At 33.6% G+C, this 20,281-nt stretch overlaps 2 protein-coding genes across 2 annotated transcripts; one reads left to right on the top strand and one right to left on the bottom strand.

Annotated features, from left to right (window-relative positions):
• The first annotated feature begins 11,595 nt into the window (after nucleotides 1–11,595).
• Nucleotides 11,596–16,396, top strand: LOC134719237 (uncharacterized). The gene is made up of 4 exons (XM_063582243.1): nucleotides 11,596–12,230; nucleotides 12,962–13,117; nucleotides 14,006–14,135; nucleotides 15,009–16,396. The coding sequence occupies exons 1-4, from the start codon at nucleotides 11,698–11,700 to the stop codon at nucleotides 15,840–15,842; spliced, it is 1,653 nt and encodes a 550-aa protein (XP_063438313.1). The 5' UTR covers nucleotides 11,596–11,697; the 3' UTR covers nucleotides 15,843–16,396.
• Nucleotides 16,397–16,469: 73 nt separating this feature from the next.
• On the bottom strand, nucleotides 16,470–19,480 carry LOC134719238 (uncharacterized). The gene is made up of 4 exons (XM_063582244.1): nucleotides 18,910–19,480; nucleotides 18,290–18,484; nucleotides 17,807–17,913; nucleotides 16,470–17,249 (listed from the first exon to the last, which is right to left on the bottom strand). The coding sequence occupies exons 1-4, from the start codon at nucleotides 19,367–19,369 to the stop codon at nucleotides 16,488–16,490; spliced, it is 1,524 nt and encodes a 507-aa protein (XP_063438314.1). The 5' UTR covers nucleotides 19,370–19,480; the 3' UTR covers nucleotides 16,470–16,487.
• Between the last annotated feature and the right edge of the window lie 801 nt (nucleotides 19,481–20,281).

Below are 20,281 nucleotides of genomic sequence, written 5' to 3'. Positions count from 1 at the left end.
TTGGTTGGCGCTGGGTAAATCATGTAAAATGAAAGAAGATGTCAAAAATACCTAAAATAATAGTCAAATTCATAAAAAGTCAACCTGGCCTGAAGGAGTTGAAACCATTATATATATATACATTATTTAGTCCCTCTATTAAAACAACATTATTCACGTGTATTGTTTCTGATTCAAAGAATAATCTTAAAAAGTTCAAAATACCCCAAATTGTGAGTGCATCTACATGATGGATGTATTATGATTATGCAGACAGCAAGAAGTAACACAACACAACAATTGCCAAGATCTGACTTGACTATTCGATCAAGTTCAAATTATGATGAAACTCTTAAAATGATGGAGAATCTTTACTTTCAAAAAGTTATCAGTGCAGTACAGGAAGATGTATGCAACGTTACTGAGTTCAACGTTAATCGACAACAGTGGTCGCTTTGTTAATGGACGAGAATTATACCGGTTAGTTCTCATATTGTATGCTTTTAACTTTATTAATACTCAGAAATAAGGAAATTAAAAGACATTAAATAAACACTCGGCAAATAAATTTTGACAGTAGGGATGGGGTATTATGATATTAGAAAGAAAAAGAGTAGTAACCTTAATGAGGAAGCTGTTGAACCTGTTGTTATAAAACCTGAAGAACCCGGAGAACCTGAAATTTCAACTACCGACCAAGGGAAAACATTTTCATGTATTGAACCTGGCTACTCCCAAATATTTCAATCTTTTTCTAAATTAGAGTCCCACATACTTTTTAACTGAATTAAAAAAAAAACATTCGACCACCTCAAAAATAAATGCAAAGATTCCTGCTCTAGTATCAATGAACATTCTGTACTTTCAAGAAATTCCAGCTTAGATCAAGGACTTTCGACAACTCAAATGGGCTGGGCACTTAAAAAGAAAGAAGAAATGTTCGATTCGATGAGCAGGTTAAAGACTACCTCAGAGGAATTTTTGCAGAAGGAAGTGGGAGAAAAGCTTGTGCTGCAGATGTTGCAAGGAACATGAGAGTTTGTAGGGATGAAGCAGGAAGGAAATTGTTTGCAGCATCACAGTATCTTCTGCCTTGTCCGATTGCCTCTGTCTTTTCCAGACTATCTATACTGTCTCATAACCCTCGGCAACAACAAACAGAGGATGAGGACCTTGAATCTGCGATACAAATGATTGAAGTTATTGAAATTGTGAACTCTTCATAAATATGTTCTTATACATTCTAAATTCATAACTTAATGCATCTTTCTTTTCTTTCCTTATAATTACATAAGTTGTATGTTTCATTTTCACCACCTTAATTTTCTAGGCAGATGCAGCAAAATCAAGCACCACATCAATTCACCATGTTGAGTAACCTACATTATGGATATACATATCACCAGTATCTGCCACAAGTGGATCGATTAGTGTGTCATCGAAGTGACACTTGTGAACGAATTTTGTAATTGATTAATTGATAAATAGGGCCGTTAGTTTTCTCTTTGAATTATTTTACATTGTCAAATTAAAACATTACCCAATTGACGACTACATATATATAAATAAACAAAATAAATAATTGCAGATATATAAACAAACAAACTTTTTTGGGGGCGAAAAAACAATCTTTTTTAGGCGACAAGGCAAAAACCATTGTTTTCTTTCAATTTTTGCATTACACAAAGTGGTAGCTGAGGTTGAAACAAACAAGGGTTTTTTTCAGGGTAAAAAAAAAATATCTCCAAAACTGGAAACAAACTTTTTTTTCCAAAAAATATTTTTCCATTCTCTAATTCTACACAAAACTATTACATTTAAGCGTACATAACATGTTTTCCAATTGGCGGCACATTGTTCAAGGTTAACATCGTTACATCGATAATGCAAAAAAGGTTCTGACGGAAAAGAACGGACATCCTTTTATAATGCAAAAAGGTCTTCCGGGACAAATTAGCATCCTGGCTTAAACCTAACAACGCACAAAAGGATACCATTGCCCTAGGAGACTTTGGTGATTTTTGCTAGGATGTAGAGATGCAATACTTCATGTTCCAAGTTTAAGTTTATTAAATGACTTTAAACCAAAAACTTCTCATCAAACTTCTAGACTGGGCATCTTTAGATGGAATCGAGAAGTAACTCAAAGCCTAGATATGAGTGCACCTCATTACCATCAACTATGTCAATAAAAATCGGCATAATGGTAGATTCTCCTCCTAAAGTATCAACAGCCAGCCAAGTCATCTAGATCTTCGTCATTTACTGTGTCCATAGCTATATTATATAGGTGAATATCTATAATATTGCCTTCATTTTGTAACCCATCATCTTCTGCGCTGTTCATAAAGAAAATAAAAGTACAAAAGTCAATAAATGTTTTGTCGCAATTAAGAAATAATTGATGCCAGCTATACTTAATTGTAGTTTTAACATGGGTAGGCATTATATTCGTGATTATTTTTGCCAGAGCGATAATATTGTAGCATTGGTAAATATGTTCAAATCTAAAAGAGGATTCCTTGATAAAGTTGTACTGACCTTCGAGACTTGACAGGAGGGGCCCTTTGACAGAGATCCATTTATACTTGCGGTGCCGGTGGCTACACCTTGTAAAGTTGAACAAAGGGCACGCCTTTGTGCATCTGACGATTTCAAATGCTGTTTTACAGGATGATTAAAATCAATACTGCGTGACAATCTTGTTGCATTTGTAAAATGGATTGGAAACCTTGGTGGTATATTGGTTATAACGCCTATTTTTTTTTTTATAGGAGAATGGGGTTCGATTCCCTGCTACGGTCAATCCATTTTATCAGGAATATGACAAAGCATGTCATTACAATCGAATTTACAATTTAACCATTCGAGATCTTGATATTTTATATTTACGTTTTCTTTCGTCAGTTTGAATGTCGCTTAATTAATTAATTTGTTTTGGTCGCTTCATTAATTAATTTGTTTTGCCCGGCGTTTAAAGTCCATTCAAAAAATTTCACATTTTTTGTTGTTTTGTAGTGCGCTCATCTGAGATATTAATAAAAATACTTTTAAAATAGTACCCCAAGTACCCTAGAAAATAATTTATCAGGTTTATTTTTGTAAACAAACCCGAGATGCAGATGCAATCAGTGATTTTAACGAAAAATGTCTACTGGTCCGCCGGACCACCAGCTGACAAAATCTACTGGTCCGACACAAATTCTACTGGTCTCAAACCCACGGACACACCAATAGTCAGCAGTGTCACACCATCAGTTGATGACACATCATTAGTCAACAGTGACACACCATTTGTCAGCAGTGTCACACCGTATGTTGGTAACACATCAGTATCAGTCAGTGACACACCATTAGGCACCTATGGTACATTATCAGACAGTGACACATCAATATCCAATTCACCAGTTATCACCATATATAGATCAGATAAGGAAACACCACCAAAATTATTCCACACAGATGTGGAAATTTCGTCAACCTTACCTTAAAATGTAAGCGAACAGTTTAATACAAATTAGGAAGGTAAGTAGCGCTGAATGAAAGTAGAAATAAGAATAGGAATGTTGGTGGTGAAATAGAAACAGCCTTAGGAATGGGTTACATTTACAACAGATTGGTGGAATATTAAGAGATATGTATTGCAAATCCAGAGCTTGTTTAATTAGAAATATGGAATTAAAACTATTTTATGGACCAGATTTTCCATCGAATAATATTTCTGTTGAGCGTTTGATGCAGGATAAATTGGTGACACATCCTTGGTCAGTAATATATACCAGAAGTTAGTGACACACCAATAAGTCAACAGTGTCACACCATCAGTTGGTGACACATCGTCAGTCGTGACACCATTATTCAGCAGTGTCACACTGTTGGTGACACACATTCAGTCAGTGACACATCATTAGTCAGCTATGGCTAACCCCAACAAGTGTTAAGTGAACCATCATTCAGTCAAATGAAGCTGATCAAAACCACATGAAGGTCAAGCATGACAACAAAAACTTTAAACAGTCTTTTAACAGTGAAGCTGACATCATCTGGCATATCAAACTTCAAAGCTGAGGAGTCAGTGGAACAATGGCTGGAAAATTTATAACCATATTATGCTCTCGTATTTTAGCATAAACTTTAAAACAAAAAATATTATTTTAGACATGATCATTAAATCTATAGTAATCAATTATAATCTGTAGTTTGGCATATTTCTGAAAATAAGACTAAATGGTTTCAACTTAATGTTGATGTTTTAATTTTAACCAATGGTTGACATTATGTATGGAGATGAGGAGTGTGAAAATTATTTCAGCTATGAAGTGCAGGATGAATTCATGAATTCAAACATAATACTTGATTATGCCAAAGAGAAATAAATTTAAATAAAGTCTTAAAAAATGAAGTTTTATTCAATGTGATTAAGCATGCAAAAGTATAGTATAGGATAGTTGTTTTGGTTACTTCTTTTATCATAGTCAAAGCACTCAGAATTCAGGATTTTGCATCTTATTTTTCAAATTTTTAGGGACACCCCTTGCATGTTCGAAACCGGCGATAAAAAGTAGGTGCTGTAAATAATATTTGTTACAGTACTGCACCTCATGATCTGTTAAACCAATTTATGCTTGGCTGGGCCTGGACGTATCATCAAATTCAAAGGACGGAAACCACTGCCAGTATTTGGCGGTAGCACAACCTTTTCCTCTCAACCAATATCTTCCAAATTTTAAGTGTGTAGACTATACCTCACAATGATTAAAAAGTGCTGGGGGTCTGACCCGTTCTATTAAATTATTAGTACATTGAAAATTTAACAACATTCTAGCTTTTAGTGGTTCATTTTGGAATACAGTTAAAGTAATTGGATGGTTGTCAGAAAAGTGCAAAAAAGCAAAGCATGATGAACTTTTAAACAATACTAGAACACACCCGTGATATCGCGGGTCCGTGACTGAATTAAGGTATATAACTATGCGCAAGCCTTATTTTAGTATTAGTATTGTCATCTGATAAAGTCATGCCGATTATAAGATACACAGTTTTTCTCTGCTTTCAAATCTTTCTGTTTGAACCCGTCGAACTGGAACTTATCAATTATTGGTAATATTAATTATTTGGAAAACAAAAGGTCCTGGAATGGAGTATTTTTAATCAACAACATTGTCCTATATTAGTTCAGGAACATATATATTGATGTTAGATATTCTGTTCCCAGATTAGTTATAAATAAAGATGAATTCTTTGATTCGCTGTTTTACGTCATGTTTGACAAATTGAACACTGTTCCTCATTTTTAGTCTTGTTATCTTAGAAAGTCTTACTGATTAAAATACTACAATAGGTAGCTATTTGACAATTTAGTAGTGTAAACCCTGTGATTATGACCCGTGTATATAGCATATTAACCATGAATACACCGTTTGGTGGTGCGCCTGTCAAATACGGACGTACAGATTAGGTAATAGGTAACAGGTGAATATACTATTGGTATCGGTATCGGACTCGACCCGGAACTTCTTAATTATTGGCAATATTAATTACGTGGAAAACAAAAGGGCCTGGAGTGGTGTAATTTTCAATCTACCCCTTTGTACTATATTAGTGATATATAAAGTTGAATTCTTTGATTCGTCGTTTTTATGTGATGACGGCTGAAAAATTGGACTTCGTAATTTTAGTATTATAGATTATATATTAAAACATTGTATAATGTGTTTATCAATGCTTTTCATGTGAATTTAGAACTACATCAATATTTTGCATGATCTACAAGTTCAGGAACCTAAGCACGTGCACAAAGTTACAATTCGTAATGAGGAATGCTAAAGCTTTTCTACCTCAGGCATAGATTACTTTAGCTGTATTTGGAAACACTTTTAGGAATTTTGAATCTCAATGCTCTTCAAGTTCAAAATTTATTTTGCTTCTTTTTTTTCTTTTTTTTTTTGGGGGGGGGGGGGATTCGAGCGTCACTGATGAGTCTTTTGTAGACGAAACGCGCGTCTGGCGTATATATAAAATTTAGTCCTGGTATCTATGACGAATTTATTTATCGATGTGGATAATCTCATGCAACGGATAATGAATGGAAAGACTCAAAGTGTTATGTGTGCGATAAGAAGGGACATTTAGCGAAAAAATGCCGAAATTAAAGGAAGCGAAATGCTGAAGAAAAACCGAATTTAAAGCAACAAACACAGGAAGGGAAAGTCTACCCTAAGCAGCGTCCGACTAAAACACATTATGTTGAAGATGATAGTGACGATATTACTCATATCTCACAAAAATGTGTAATAAGCGAGTTCGGAGTTTGGACTTCTTCCGGTACATAGAAGTTTTGCCACTTTGATTTAGGGATCGGACGGAAGATAAACAAAGCATTTTGGCGGTTACAGTTTAAGGAGAGTGATTGGGTTTCCTGTGACTGTCCATCTGTTTGTATGTCCACATTATGTCGGTTTATTTTAAATTTTTATATCCCTAAACTATGTGTTTCTGGATCTTCCTTTTTCTATTAGTATTTTGTAATACTTGTCGGATAAAATACCAAACAGAAAATTATGACATTAGCAGATTTCTGCTCAGCAATGCCCATTTTAAGGGACCAAAACCAAACTTAAAAACAGATACCTTCCCATCAAGATTCAGCACTATGTCTTCTCAATAAAAAAAATATTAGCTGCAAAAATCCACAACTAAACATGAGAATACTGGACCCAGGTTAGCGCACACAAACAAATGATATAACCCCATAAAGGTTTTAACAGAAATTGAACAATTTTCTTTCCCAAATGGAAAGAACTGCAGATTGAATAGTATGGACAATTACTTGGGTAACTTTAAGGGAGAAGGTGTGCAATTCGACCAATAACGGAATTTTGAAAGGACAAGCCACATCTGTATGCTTTTACAAAGCAAAAGGTAATATATAAAGAAGCTTTGTTAGGATTAGGCTGTGACTTCCAAACTTGTATTATCACGAACAAGTCTAAATTTATATCTCTTATTTAAGAGGGAATATGCTTTTGTTCTTTACATAAATATACTGATCAGAAGTAAAGTGCCAAATTACATTTTTATCCAAATTTCATGGTCCACTGAGCATAAAAAATGTTAAGAGGGTGGTGATTTTCGTGAAACGTTTTCTGCCTTTTTATTTCACGTGTTTTCGTGTTTTGACGTTTTATTTTTCGTGTTTGGGACGACATGCGTGCTTCGTGTTTCCCCTTATTTATTTTCCGTGTTTCGTGTCAGCACTCTTAATTTCTCGTGCTTGTCCTGCATTTGATTAAAAAGTAAACAGGAACTAATTCAAAGTCTGCCCGGATATTGTTTTAAATTATGTATTAATGAACTGGTTCCTTGGATATTTATTGCTCTCTTCATCTATAGTCTACTAGTACTTAAATAACAGTATCAATAATTTGAAATGGCGGAAAATTTAAAACAGATTGTCATTGTTGAATGCATTATTTATTTTTATAATAGTAATGATAGTAGTGAAGCGCCGTTAGGGAAAGAAAGGCAACGGGTAGAGGTTGACCTTGGCAAACCGCTTAATCATATGATTAAAATGATACGTAAGACGTGTGGACTGAACGAGGCTGCGGCAAAAAAAGGTTTTGATGACACTATCCCTTGGTGACAGATTACTGCAAGTGAAACGCCACCAAAGCCAATACCTACAGTAGATATTGAAACTTTGGGTTGGTGCAGCAATTGCAGGGAAATGCCAATTGAGGTTGAAAAAAGATGTTGCAACCAAATACATCAAAACTGCCACTCTACACTTCAAGTAAGTAGTATTTTTGTTAACTTATGTGAGGGTTGGTGTGACTCTTTATATTTTGATGGAGATCTAAATACATGGCAATTTTTTCTAACGAATTTTAACGGGAAGTCATTTATCAATATCATTTATATGATTTTATCAGATCGTTGGTTAACATCTGATCAACTACATTTGTTTACAGATGCATCCGGTACATTAGGTTGTGGTGCTTTGTTTGGTTAACAGTGGTCTTAGGCAAATGGGACACAAAATGGCAAAAGCAAAATATTGCTTTTTTAGAACTATATCCCAACATGTTCTTGGATTAATTTGCACTTCTCATAAGTGCAAATTGGAACCACACTTCTTTTTGTCGTAGAATCATAAAACTTGGCAATAATGTACCTCTGGGGATAAATAACACAATACAAAAAAATAATTGGCGTGGCTCGCCCGGTTCGGCAACTGGAGTGAAAATAGTGACAAAATCCTGTAGGATATTTTTTTCTCCCATAGGATTTATAATCCCTTAGGCTGAGGAGAATAAAAATATCCCATAGGATATAGTTTCTCCCTTATGATTAAAAAAATCCCTTAGGAAAAATTAAAGCATTTCCTATAGGATATTTTTTGTCCTACAGGATATTAGTCTAATAAAATAATCCCATGGGATTAAAAATATCCGATAGGATTAATAAATATCCTAAGGGATTTCATTACAGAAAAAATATCCTGTGGGATAAAAAAGAATCCTAAGGGAGATTAAAAATCCTAAGGGAGGTTTAAAATCCTATGGGAGATCAAAGCAACTCATAAGAGAGAAAAAAATCCTATGGGAGAAAGAAATATCCTATAGGAGAAATAAATATCCTATAGGATTGATTGATTGTTGGTTGCTTAACGTCCAGTGGCAAATATTTCATGCATATTCAGGACGAGAACAAGTTCACAATAAATACAATAGGTAGGTTGATACAATAGAGGCCATCTAGGATGATGGTCGGGTAAATTTAGACAGCCACTGGAAAATGAGGGTATATTGGATAGGGATAGATATTTTGCCTTGCAGCAGGCCACCTACGGACCCCTCAAAGAGTTGTTGCAAGAGTTCTTAACGTGCAAAGAGCATGGCACTCCCTTTACACGAGGCATCGGAATTAACGTCCCCCTTCTGACCGGACGTGACTGCGAACTTGATACATCCCGCACAGCCAAACGGACGCCCCACTTCGGCAAGCGTTTTACTGCCGGTCGGGAGAAGACCAAGTGACCATATTTCTATACCCCAGCCACCCTTGGGGATATCCTATAGGAGAAACAAATATCCTATGGGAGAATGAAATATCTTATTAGAGAAAAATCTATTTGTGAACAAAACCAAAGAACAGAGAATAGTTTTATATGTTTTTGTAGTAGGTAAGGATATTATTTTATTGGAGCATACCAAATATTCCCAGATATTATTGTTTAAGAATTGTTAATTTTTCTACCAATGACACAAATTACCGATAAGTGTACTGCAAACATGGAGCTTGCATTGAGTTACTGCTACTGGTCCGTTTGTTATTTAATGTTTATTATTGCCATTTGCGTAGTTTCTTCTGTTACCTATTTCTACATCTGACTCTTTTAAATCGAGTTTTCTCTTGTTTAATGCATTGTGGTTGTTTATTCCTCATTTGCTAAAGGAATAGGGGCCGGTTGAGATATCAAAAGTCATGAGTATACATCCATCGCCTGTCTAAAAGCAGAAACCTTTATCCTTTGGTAATCTCATGTGGGTTTTTTTCAATTTAAGTTCAAAAGTGCATTTTAGTGTTAAGTGTAGCAACCATTTCACTGAACTATTAGACATTATTGTTTAGTGACCAAGAGACCGGCCTCTATGTGCGGAATTTTTTTTTCTGCATAGAGGACTCATCATTTTGAACTCATCAGGGTTCCTGTACTCAACCGACTTGTTAGGTACTGAGACATGACTGTGACACCATCTGAACAAAAACTGTGAATAAAATCAGAAGCAATTTTAAAATAAATCATGGTGTTGGGGCTAAGAATACCACCAGCTTTTCATTGAAAGTAATGACAAGACAGAAACATGCGTCCAACGGGTATATCCAATACACTACAATTACTTAAACAACTTTGAAAATCGTACATACGTGTTTTTTTATTTTTTTATTTAGTATAGCTTGCTTTCCGTGAAGATATTTTTATTGTGGAGATGCCTGGATAGATTTGCCAGTAACCATACTTCTTCGAGTGTGTCCTCAATATGCATGTAGTACTTGCAACTGAACATTTACATTAACCTTCACCAATAAATTCTTCAACAAAATTTGATAATAACTGAAATTTTATGGAACTAAACACTAGATGTAACTAAAGGCAGTATTGTTCACCTAGGTCTATGTGCATCTCTGACAACAGACACATCAACACGTTAGGCTAGAATATCATTCGTAACTAAAACTTAAAAAAAAAACCATTATTGCTGATAATCTCCATTTCCAAGTTGTGATCCCTTACGCGGAATTTTGTTGAAATTTGAAGACTATTAAAAATTTAATAGGTCAAAGGATAGCCTTCAACATTTGAGGCTTTTTATAGCCAAGGCTCCGTTTAGTTAAAACATATTTTATTTAAAAATTGAATAGGTCAAAGAACAGCCTTCAACACGGATCCTTGGAAATTAGAAAATTTGCAATTAGAGGCCACAAACTATTAACAGGTCTACTAATATTTACAAAACCTGAAACTTTATATTCTGAGGTTGCCTGGGAATCTCTTTTTGAAAGAATAAGGATATTGCGTGTCGATATCTCTCTAGTCAATCGTACTGTTGTTTTATCCGACTAACTAACTTTATACGGAATTTTTTTGCATTTTTTTAAATTACCATGGTCTGTTGTTTTTAAACTGTTAATATTGGAATTAAGTAAAGAGTCAAAGTTGAAATCATGAATAAGTGTTCCGTGAAAATTGTTTTCTAAAATCTAAATTGTTCATAATTCTTTAAAGTATTAAACTTTTTTCAAATAAATTCTGATCTTCCCTCATCTGATCACCAGCATGCCTAAAAGTATTACTTCCAAAGGTATTGTAAGGGGTGTGAGGTGACACGTCCAGGTATTCAAGCGATTTCCTGTCGGACTTGCAAGTTCATGCATCGTTTCACTTCTGCAGGTAATATTCAGTGTACACGGCCGATAACTTATAACTTTCCATTTTGAACTATCAGATGTATAATATACAACTCTGTCTTACTTGTCATAACTAAACTCGTACGCTTGTTTATAAAAAACATTGCTGGTGTAAAGAATATAATTCATAAAAATATAAATAATACCCAAAAAATAAGATTTGATGAAATAACAATCTATTTAAATATTTTTTCCAAGGTTGACTTTGGTAAAATGTAATATATTCCCGATGTCAATAGTGAAGGACAGATTGGAACATACCAGAAATATTGATTTTAAAAAAAACGCACTTGTCGACGATTCGTTTATACGACTGGGTAGAAAGTTACGGAACTATAGCGCAATTAAAAATATATATATGTATACATTAAACATAAGAAAAAAACATATATTTTGAATAAATTGGGGTAACAGTTTTGTAAATAGACTAGTCCACGTATGCCAACAGTATGTAATCATCGAATGTCGATAGACTATTGTATACCAAAAGAAGAAGAAGAAGAGAACCAATTTGATTTAGATACAGGTCGATGTTTAACTTGCTTTGGTTCATCGAAGTTGTGAACATAGTAAAATCACAGATTTATATTGACGTTACGCACGGTATTGGTGCCACTTAGCGTTACACGACGTTCCTAATAGTCCATTTTCATATACATTTCCCTTTCCGTAGTCGGTTCCGTCTTTTATTATCCTAAGTCACGTGATACCCGACATCAGCACCAAGACAACTAAGTAAACAATATGGATTGCGCGTCAATGAAAGTTACCGATTTGAAAGAATATTTGAGATTAAGGGGGATAGGTGTAACCAACATGAAAAGGAATGAATTAGTGAGGTTGTGCACTGCTGTTGAAGGGCTAAATCTACCACTTGACCCAGATATGTGTACGGACCGGGTCACAAACACTGTAGCAGAATTGCTGAAAAGCAACGGGATTGACAACATGTCTTCTCTACAAGGATTCACCAAGGACCTTTCCAATATTCCGAATGTGTCACTGTATGATGTTTTTAACTATCTGCTGTATAACACTTCAAACTATGATCGTAGAAAGTTGAAGGCCTACAAATCTTCTGAAGATTACCGTTTGTATTTCGATGGTTATGTAGAGAGTCTTGAAATGACCGAGTTGAACAGTTTATTTATATTTTTGGCTGCCATCAAACCTACACAGAAAGACAAAACATATCTTAATACCTCCACATATGATGCCTGGATCGTAATGGACAATGCTGGTGATGTGAAGGCAGCATATTGTACATGCATAGGAGGGTAAGTACATGTAACAAGCATCCAATTTTTTCACCTATAAATCACTGAACTAAAAAGGTGCATTAAACTTTCTTGATAGCCGTTATAAATCATTTTTGTCACGGATACATATATATTAAATCACTTGAGGAAAATAGCTTAAGAAGTGTTACATTGAATGAAAATTTAGACTGCATTGTATCTGTTTGAATATGTGGTCCATACCAATATTGGCTTAAATACAACTGTTAGTACTTTTTAAATACATGTATGTACATGTACACTGTAGTCCATCTTTATGATGATTTTCAAGGCTGTCCATGCATCAAAAATAAAATAAAAACACTGCTGAAAATATAATTACATGTATTATAACTATTTTCTTTTAATTACATAATATCAGCTTCTATTAAATAGCTTATGTGAAAGTTATTTATGTTAGTTGTTTAGAGATACATGTAGAATACTAGATCACCCGTACTTCATGTAGCGGCGCCGGTGTAGCAATTCACCAATATACATGTATGATTAATGTGTGTGCCTGTTGATTGAAACAGTTTCTTATAATTTTGAGAAAATGACAACAAAATCAACCAGTCATGTTTAAGTTGCAGACCAACAAAAAAAATTTTCTATGTACATGTAGAGATGTATTGCATGAATCCTACATGTACATGTACATTTTGTATGAAATATATTTTCCTTCTTAGTTTCATGTGTAGTCTAACTAATTTTGTATTTGTGTTTTTCAGTGCTGATGGTGGTTGTCGACACATAGGTGCAACACTGTATGAAATTGAAGGATTTGAGGCAAAATCAGTTACTGATGGTGACAATTTATGGTTGAAAAGAGCAAGGCAGCATGATTGTCCAGTTCCAATTAAAAAGTTGAAAATTATGAAAGCAAGGTATACTAGCTACATGTAAATATAATTAACAGTATAAATTTATTAAAATTTCATGTTTTTAAAAAAGATTTTGTTCATTACAACAGTAAATGTTTTATTACATGTAATTATAATAAAGAAGATGTGGTATAATAGCCATTGAGACAAATCTCCACTGTGGCACAAGAAACCAACTAACACAGACATTTACAAAATATAGTCAGATTCGAGAAAAGTATATAAAAAAGTATTATTGGAGAAAATCCATCTACATTCAAACTTATCCAGTTGTTATCTGTCAGAAATATTAAAGAATTGAATAACTTGGGTATATTTCTAAAATCTGTAGAAAAACTTAGAATTTAATTGCAGTAAATAATATTTTTGTTCTCACTTTATTTAAGTATTTATATATCATTCTCCGCTGGTATTTTGTATTATGTATTATGTATTATATGTTCTTTCATGCACACCTTATATTTATATATTTTATATATCTCTTGTGAAATTCTTATATTGGTGTAAAATTATGTGTATGTATCCTATAAGTTGTGTTGCTTTCAGAATAAAGTATTATTGACAACTATAGTTCACTGTACTACCTTCAACAATGAGCAAAGCTAATACCTAACAGTCAGCTATCACAGGCCCAGAAAATGCCTGATTGATGACAAAATAACGATCAATTTCATTTGAGTGAAAGCAACACCACTTGCATTGAGAAACTCTTATTCAACCTTACAAGAATATATATTCATATTAAACTGAAATTGAAAAATTAGAAACAACTGATGGCTTGGAATAGGCACACAACAGAATTTGTATGTCACAAGATTTTATCTCTCTGTAAATTTGAGCTAATAGCATGAAATAAAAACAAAGCATTTTAAGTATTGTCTTTTTTTTCAGGTATTCAACTGCTGATCAAGCTGACAATGGAATGCAAGACGGTGCCCATGATTTTGACCCGCGGTCTTCAGACAACAGAGATGATTATGGAGCTGAACAAATGTTAAACATTGCTAGACAGTTAAAAGCAGTAAGTTTAATTTGATTTAGATTTTCTAAACTGTAATATACATTTGTATTTACCATATTTCACATGGTATTGGGAGCATCTTAATTTAACTGCTCATAAGATAGAAACAAACAATTTCATTTATATAATATGTGATAACTTTACAACTTTTCAGTTATTATTTGATAACTTTAATTCAAACATCACACATATTTCATAGATGTTTAATTATCTTAGAATATGTTTCTGATTAATAATTGATTACCCAATTTATTTCAGTAATTATTATAATACTATGTGATTAAATTTACATAAAAATTTTCATAATGTAAATAATAGATTACCTAGACCCTAATGAGATGTCTCCTGTAATAAGTTAGAGAGTATAAAATTAAGAATGGAAATGGGAAATGTGTCAAAGAGAAAACAACCTGATCAAAAAGCAAATAACAACCAAAGGACACCAATGGGTCTTCAATGCATTGAGAAAATGCTCTACTCACAGATGTCCTTCAGCAGGCCCCCAAACAATAATAAATACTAGTTTAGTGACAAATAGGCTATGCAAATAACCGGAATGTACTGTATTGGATGTCATACTTATCTCCAAAATTTATTAAAAAACAATACAAGACGAGCAAAGGGCAGAGGATCCTGATTTGGACAGGCACAAACATATTTCAGTATATTTTTTTTTTAAATATTGCAATAATTTCTATAAAATTATATTAACAGTATCTGTGTTACCATGGTTACAAACAATACTTTTATGACCATGCAATTTTTAAAATAGGTAAGTCTACACCAAGTAAACTTAGTATATATGTATAAAGTGAATTGCCATGATGCATTTGCAGTTGCATAATTTAATATTTTCATCTTGTCTTTTTCAAGATATCACCAGAACTACAGGCATTAGATTTGTTGGAAGACCCATCAGAATTGGATGAAGAGGTGGATTTCGTAGCATGTGATAGATGTGAAAGTTGGTCGATGATGTCAGCAGCTGTTAATGCTACTCCAGAAACCCTGTCAACTATTCTGATAGAACGAGATGAAGTGTTGCACGTTGAACGTTGTACTGTTGATCAGTCAGATAATGCTACTTGGTTTAAGTTGAGGAAAGGTAGAATAACTGCGTCAAATTTTTTTAAAGTCTGTAGAGCTGTTGACAATTTGAAATGCCCTCCTTCGTTAATGAAAAGTCTACTAGGGGAATATGATTTATCTGATTCTGAAGTACCATCTCTTGAATGGGGGAAGAGGAAAGAGAAAGCTGCATTGGACCTTTACATACGTGTAAACAGACATAAACATAAAGGCTGTATGTTAGAGAAAAAGGGACTTCGTATCTACACAAGGTTGCCTTATGTTGGATGTTCTGTTGATGGTCTGTTCTCATGTAAGTGTCATGGTGAGAATCTAGTGGAAGTTAAATGTCCGTTTGCTGACAGGAACTTGAATCCTAAGGAAGTTGCCATTAAAAAGGGATGTGTGCTAAATTCTAGTGGTGAACTTCAAGTAACTGACAAATGTGAATATTACCATCAAATTCAAGGACAAATGGGTATATATGGAATCCACAAATCAGACTTGGTTGTATTCACAAAGAAAGGAATTGCTGTTGCTAGTGCTACATTTGATCCTCTGTTTTTTGAAAGAATGTGTAAAAAGTTTCAGCTTTTCTTTCAAAATCATTTGGCTAAGGCACTTATATCTTGTCAATGAATTTTGTCATAAAATGTACATGTTACTTATTAATAATTAACATCATATCAATTTGATGAGTAAATCTTTTTTAAACAGGTTTTATAGTGTGTCTCTTTCATTTTGTATTCCAGTTTATTATTTGTTTTACACTGGTCATCTTTTGGGCCCTTGATTGTTATTAAATGTGAGCCGAAGCTCTGTGTTGAAGGTTGTACTGTCTCCTATAATTGCTTAGTACTTTAACTACAATAAAATGTCTCTTGTATGGATAGTTGTCTAAATGTTGTGATTCAATGGCAGTCATACCACATCTTCTATTTTATATTCAATTTTGAATGGACTTAACTTTAACATAAATAGGGTTTTAGTTTTCTCATTCGATTTTTTACATTGTCATTTCAGAATCTTTTATAGCCGACTATGCGGTTTTGACTTTGCTCAATGTTAAAGTCTGTTATGTGACATTATAGTTGTTAATTTCTGTGTCATTTTGGTCTCTTGTGGAGAGTTCATTGGTATTCATCATACCATATCATCTTGGTTTTTAAAATTGACCTAAATTTTTTGGTCAACATCTTATTTATCATGTCTATGTATGTACATGTATTTGTTTATATATGTAATTTAAAAAAATGGAATAAAAAGTCAACAATAAGTTATATATTATTTAACCAACTGACTGTCCAGATTGCACAAAATAGCACACACTTTTACAACTTGATTAAATGTATGTTTCATTCTCAGTGGAATAGTTCTCTGTAAAAGTGTAAAGTTCTTCAGTCTTCCTATTGCCCTTTCCACATGAATTCTTGCACGTGCAATTCTGCGTGTCTTTGTAGTTGCATTTGCACACATCTGCTTTCCCATTGAGAAAGGGGGAATATTTAAAGTTGCCCCTTTCAGTGCTAAGTCACCTCGAATAAGGAAGCCTCTATCTGCCATTATATCATCACCATACTCAACTTTCTGTAGGAAGCCAGAATCTTGTACAATTTTACGATCAGATATGCTACCAGTAAATAAGTCAGATATAAAACTAAATGAACCTCTGGGTGTGATTCCAACAAGACATTTAAAAGTGTTGTGATGTTTGTAACTAGAATATGTAATTCGCTGGGCTGATGGCAGACTAGGTTTTTGTACAAAAAATTCTGTGCAATCAATAATACATTTTGTTTTCTTAAAGTGTTTGAAACATTTTGGCATTTTTTTAAGAACTTGTTCTCTTGAAGGCCATCTGACCAAAAACTTCAAATCATGATACATTAGATTTAGCCAAGTAGTAAATATTCTACACACAGAGCTTTCTGATATAGCAAACATGTCCCCAAGAGTTTTGGTATCGAATCCTCTTCTAAGTCTTAACAAAGTGAGTGCTAATTCCTCCTTTATGTCTAATATTCTTCTCGGTCCTTTGCGAGGTGTCTGAAATAAATAAATAATGATGCATATTCTTCATATAATCTGAAACCTATATTGATTCTAGAGTCATGTTTTCAGTTACCATCAATTGTTATTGAGACTTGTGCTGTCATTTTCAATGTTAAATAAGTGAAACACGAAATCCGGGTCAAAACATCAATTTGGCAAACAATTCAATATTGAACAAACATACGCACAGACTGAAAAACATTACACATTGTACGTGCACCTCGAGTCATGCAAAAATTGGTTCATTGACATAGAAGTTTTTCCATGGTGAAAATTTAAAAACTCAAATGACATTACAACAAATGTAGCTATATATATAGATGCTCCAGAATATCAAGCAGAAACTGTCCTAATACTTTCACCATTTACACTGTTCTTATATTAATTTTGTTTTATGTATTTGGATAACAGATTTAAGGTACTGACATTACATTATAAATACATGTACATGTACACAAGTGTACAAAAATGTCGTCTGCTTTTTCTGGTATACTAAACATGCTATTAAAAGGACAAAATAAAAAGTATAAACCTCTTAATATATCTTTTACCTCAGAATTTTCCCTTTCGGATGTATCTGCACTGTTCCAGTACACCATGGATGAAGCCTTTTTCCTCAGGAAGTTTAGGATGAAACAAAATACTGCCAGTGATACACCTTGAATGAAGAAAACAAAATATATATACTTATTTCTCATGGTAAAGCGTCTAAATTTTGACACAACAATTATAAAAAAGGCAAATTTGAGCAATCAAATTATATTTTTTTGTCTCTAGATAGGATTTAATCTCAAACTTTAAAGAAATTGAAACAATACCAACTGCATGTACTGTGTCCAGCACACTTAGTCTAGACAATTTGACCCATAGGCAAAATGAATTCAGCCTTTTGTGGTCAGGTGATAATTTATTTTCATGGTTTTAATATACAGAATAAATGTCATTTGTAATTTATTACCCATTTATAAATGTGCATAATATACCATCAAACTTCCATACATTTTTAAATCTTTGAAAATTTTAGTTACATGTACCTGTATAGAATTTGCAGGATTTGTTGTCTTTCATAATGTCATTCATGAGATTCTTTCTCTTCATGCTACCAGTGTCCATCATATTATCTGTCAGAGAATCCATTTCTTCCATGTCAATGTCTGTTTGTGTAGATATACTTGCAGTTTGTACAATAAATCCCCTCTTTACAGCATTGTAAGTATGGTCTGCATCCACTGAAACATCAAGATTCAATATATATATATTGCATGACTTGGTTGATTTTCAATTTTCAAAATTATTTGTAAACCAATTAATATTGAGCAAAAGACTTAGAGTGTACTGATGACATATATATTTTGTAGAAAAATATGGACATATCCTATATAGGTAGATATATGCACATAAAACATTATATAATTACTGATAGGGTAGTCCAATGCAGCATCTGTAAGGTACAGCAGGTATACAACATCGATTAAATGATTCACAGACATAATAAGTCATCAGACATTATTAAGAAACAGAGTAAGTGGACAGCATACAAATAAATCAATTTGGAGGAGCATGCTACTTGGAATTCACCCCCTTTTTTCGGGAGTTTGATAACTTATTATCGGTCAATGCCTTGTCATTTCATATATATTATACCAGTCATTACCTTTAAGTTCTTCACAGAAATGTGGTGTTGCCTGAAGAGGTTGGTCTTTTGATGTGTTGGTTCCATTTAAAGTTACATACGCCCCAACATCCCTCCATACTTGATCGACAATCTTACTGGTAGTGGGCGTTGTTATGCTGGCTTTGGTAGGCATAGTGGCTCTGTCAAACGGAAGTTTCCTGGATTTGTGCACAATTTGCTTTGAAGGGGTAGCCATGACTGGGTATGGATGTTGGGTGGTAGGTCTCCCATCAACAAAGTGCTTGCTGCACACATAGGCATGTTTGTTTACATTGGATACGGCGTAATCTTTCCTGCCACAAGCTTTTACCCACTGTAAAGTTTCTTCCAATCTTGTTTTAGGCTTAGGTATAGGAAAGAATTCCACTCCTGACATATGAGGTTTATGCTTATACCTGTCATCGCTGTTGCAGGTTCCCCAAACACAACGTTTTACCATTCTTTTTTACTTTGTTTATATTTTCGCGGAAAAAAACTTGTCGGGTATCACGTGACGTTGGCCGCTTACGTTACGCATAACCGCTTACATCAAATATAATATGAAAGTCGACTATTAAACAACGATTTTGACGTTGTTCCACGGAAAGTTTCAAACGTTGACATTAGCCACTGCCTATATTTTACTCATGTGAAAATGCCGCTTAAAGTACAGAGAATTTCGATGTTGCTTTTTTATATGGTTTTATTTTTTTCAAGCGGGTGCAAATGCAAAATTCCATTAAATTAAAATAACTTTTAATACATGTATTTGAAAAGAATTGTCTGCAACAGTAACACAAAATAACAATTTGATGTCTTGTAAAATGATTTAAATATATAAAAAAGATGTGGTATGATTGCCAATGCGACCACTTTTCACAAGAGACCAAATTGTCACACAAAAGTAAACAACTATAGGTCACTGTACGGCCTTCAACAATGAGCAAAGTCCATACCACATCGTCTGTTATTCAAGGCCCCAAAATGACAATGTAAAACAATTCAGTCGAGAAAACTAACTGCCTAATTCATGTTACAAAATGACCGAAAAAGTCTGTTTTTTTATATTTTTTTACTTTTTTTTTTTATCTTCGAAATGTTTTAAACCTTTCAAATGTGAGGCTCTTATTTTATCAACACTTTAATTCTGGGACTATTATACTTACGTAAATATAATAGTCCCAGAATTTTATTTTTTTATTTTTCTTAAACAGTGACTTATATATTGTAGGCAAATAATTAAGAAAATTCAGGTTATCAAGGAATTTTCACATTTTGTACATAAATCAGGCCGTTAGTTATCTCGTTTGAATTGTTTTTAAATTTGTCATTTCGGGGTCTTTTATAGATGACTATAAGGTTTTGCTCATTG

The sequence above is a fragment of the Mytilus trossulus genome, chromosome 5 (genome assembly GCF_036588685.1).
Source record: "Mytilus trossulus isolate FHL-02 chromosome 5, PNRI_Mtr1.1.1.hap1, whole genome shotgun sequence".
NCBI lineage: Eukaryota > Metazoa > Mollusca > Bivalvia > Mytilida > Mytilidae > Mytilus > Mytilus trossulus.
This window is presented reverse-complemented; position numbering and strand designations above follow the sequence as displayed.

Coding starts and splice junctions, on each gene's coding strand:
- LOC134719237 (XM_063582243.1), top strand. CDS start 11,698: ATGGATTGCGCGTCAATGAAAGTTACCGATTTGAAAGAATATTTGAGA. Junction 13,118..14,005: donor TTGAAAATTATGAAAGCAAG/GTATACTAGCTA, acceptor CTTTTTTTTCAG/GTATTCAACTGCTGATCAAG. Junction 14,136..15,008: donor TTGCTAGACAGTTAAAAGCA/GTAAGTTTAATT, acceptor GTCTTTTTCAAG/ATATCACCAGAACTACAGGC.
- LOC134719238 (XM_063582244.1), bottom strand. CDS start 19,369: ATGGTAAAACGTTGTGTTTGGGGAACCTGCAACAGCGATGACAGGTAT. Junction 18,485..18,909: donor TTTCTGTGAAGAACTTAAAG/GTAATGACTGGT, acceptor TTGATGTTTCAG/TGGATGCAGACCATACTTAC. Junction 17,914..18,289: donor ATCCTGCAAATTCTATACAG/GTACATGTAACT, acceptor TCTTCATTCAAG/GTGTATCACTGGCAGTATTT.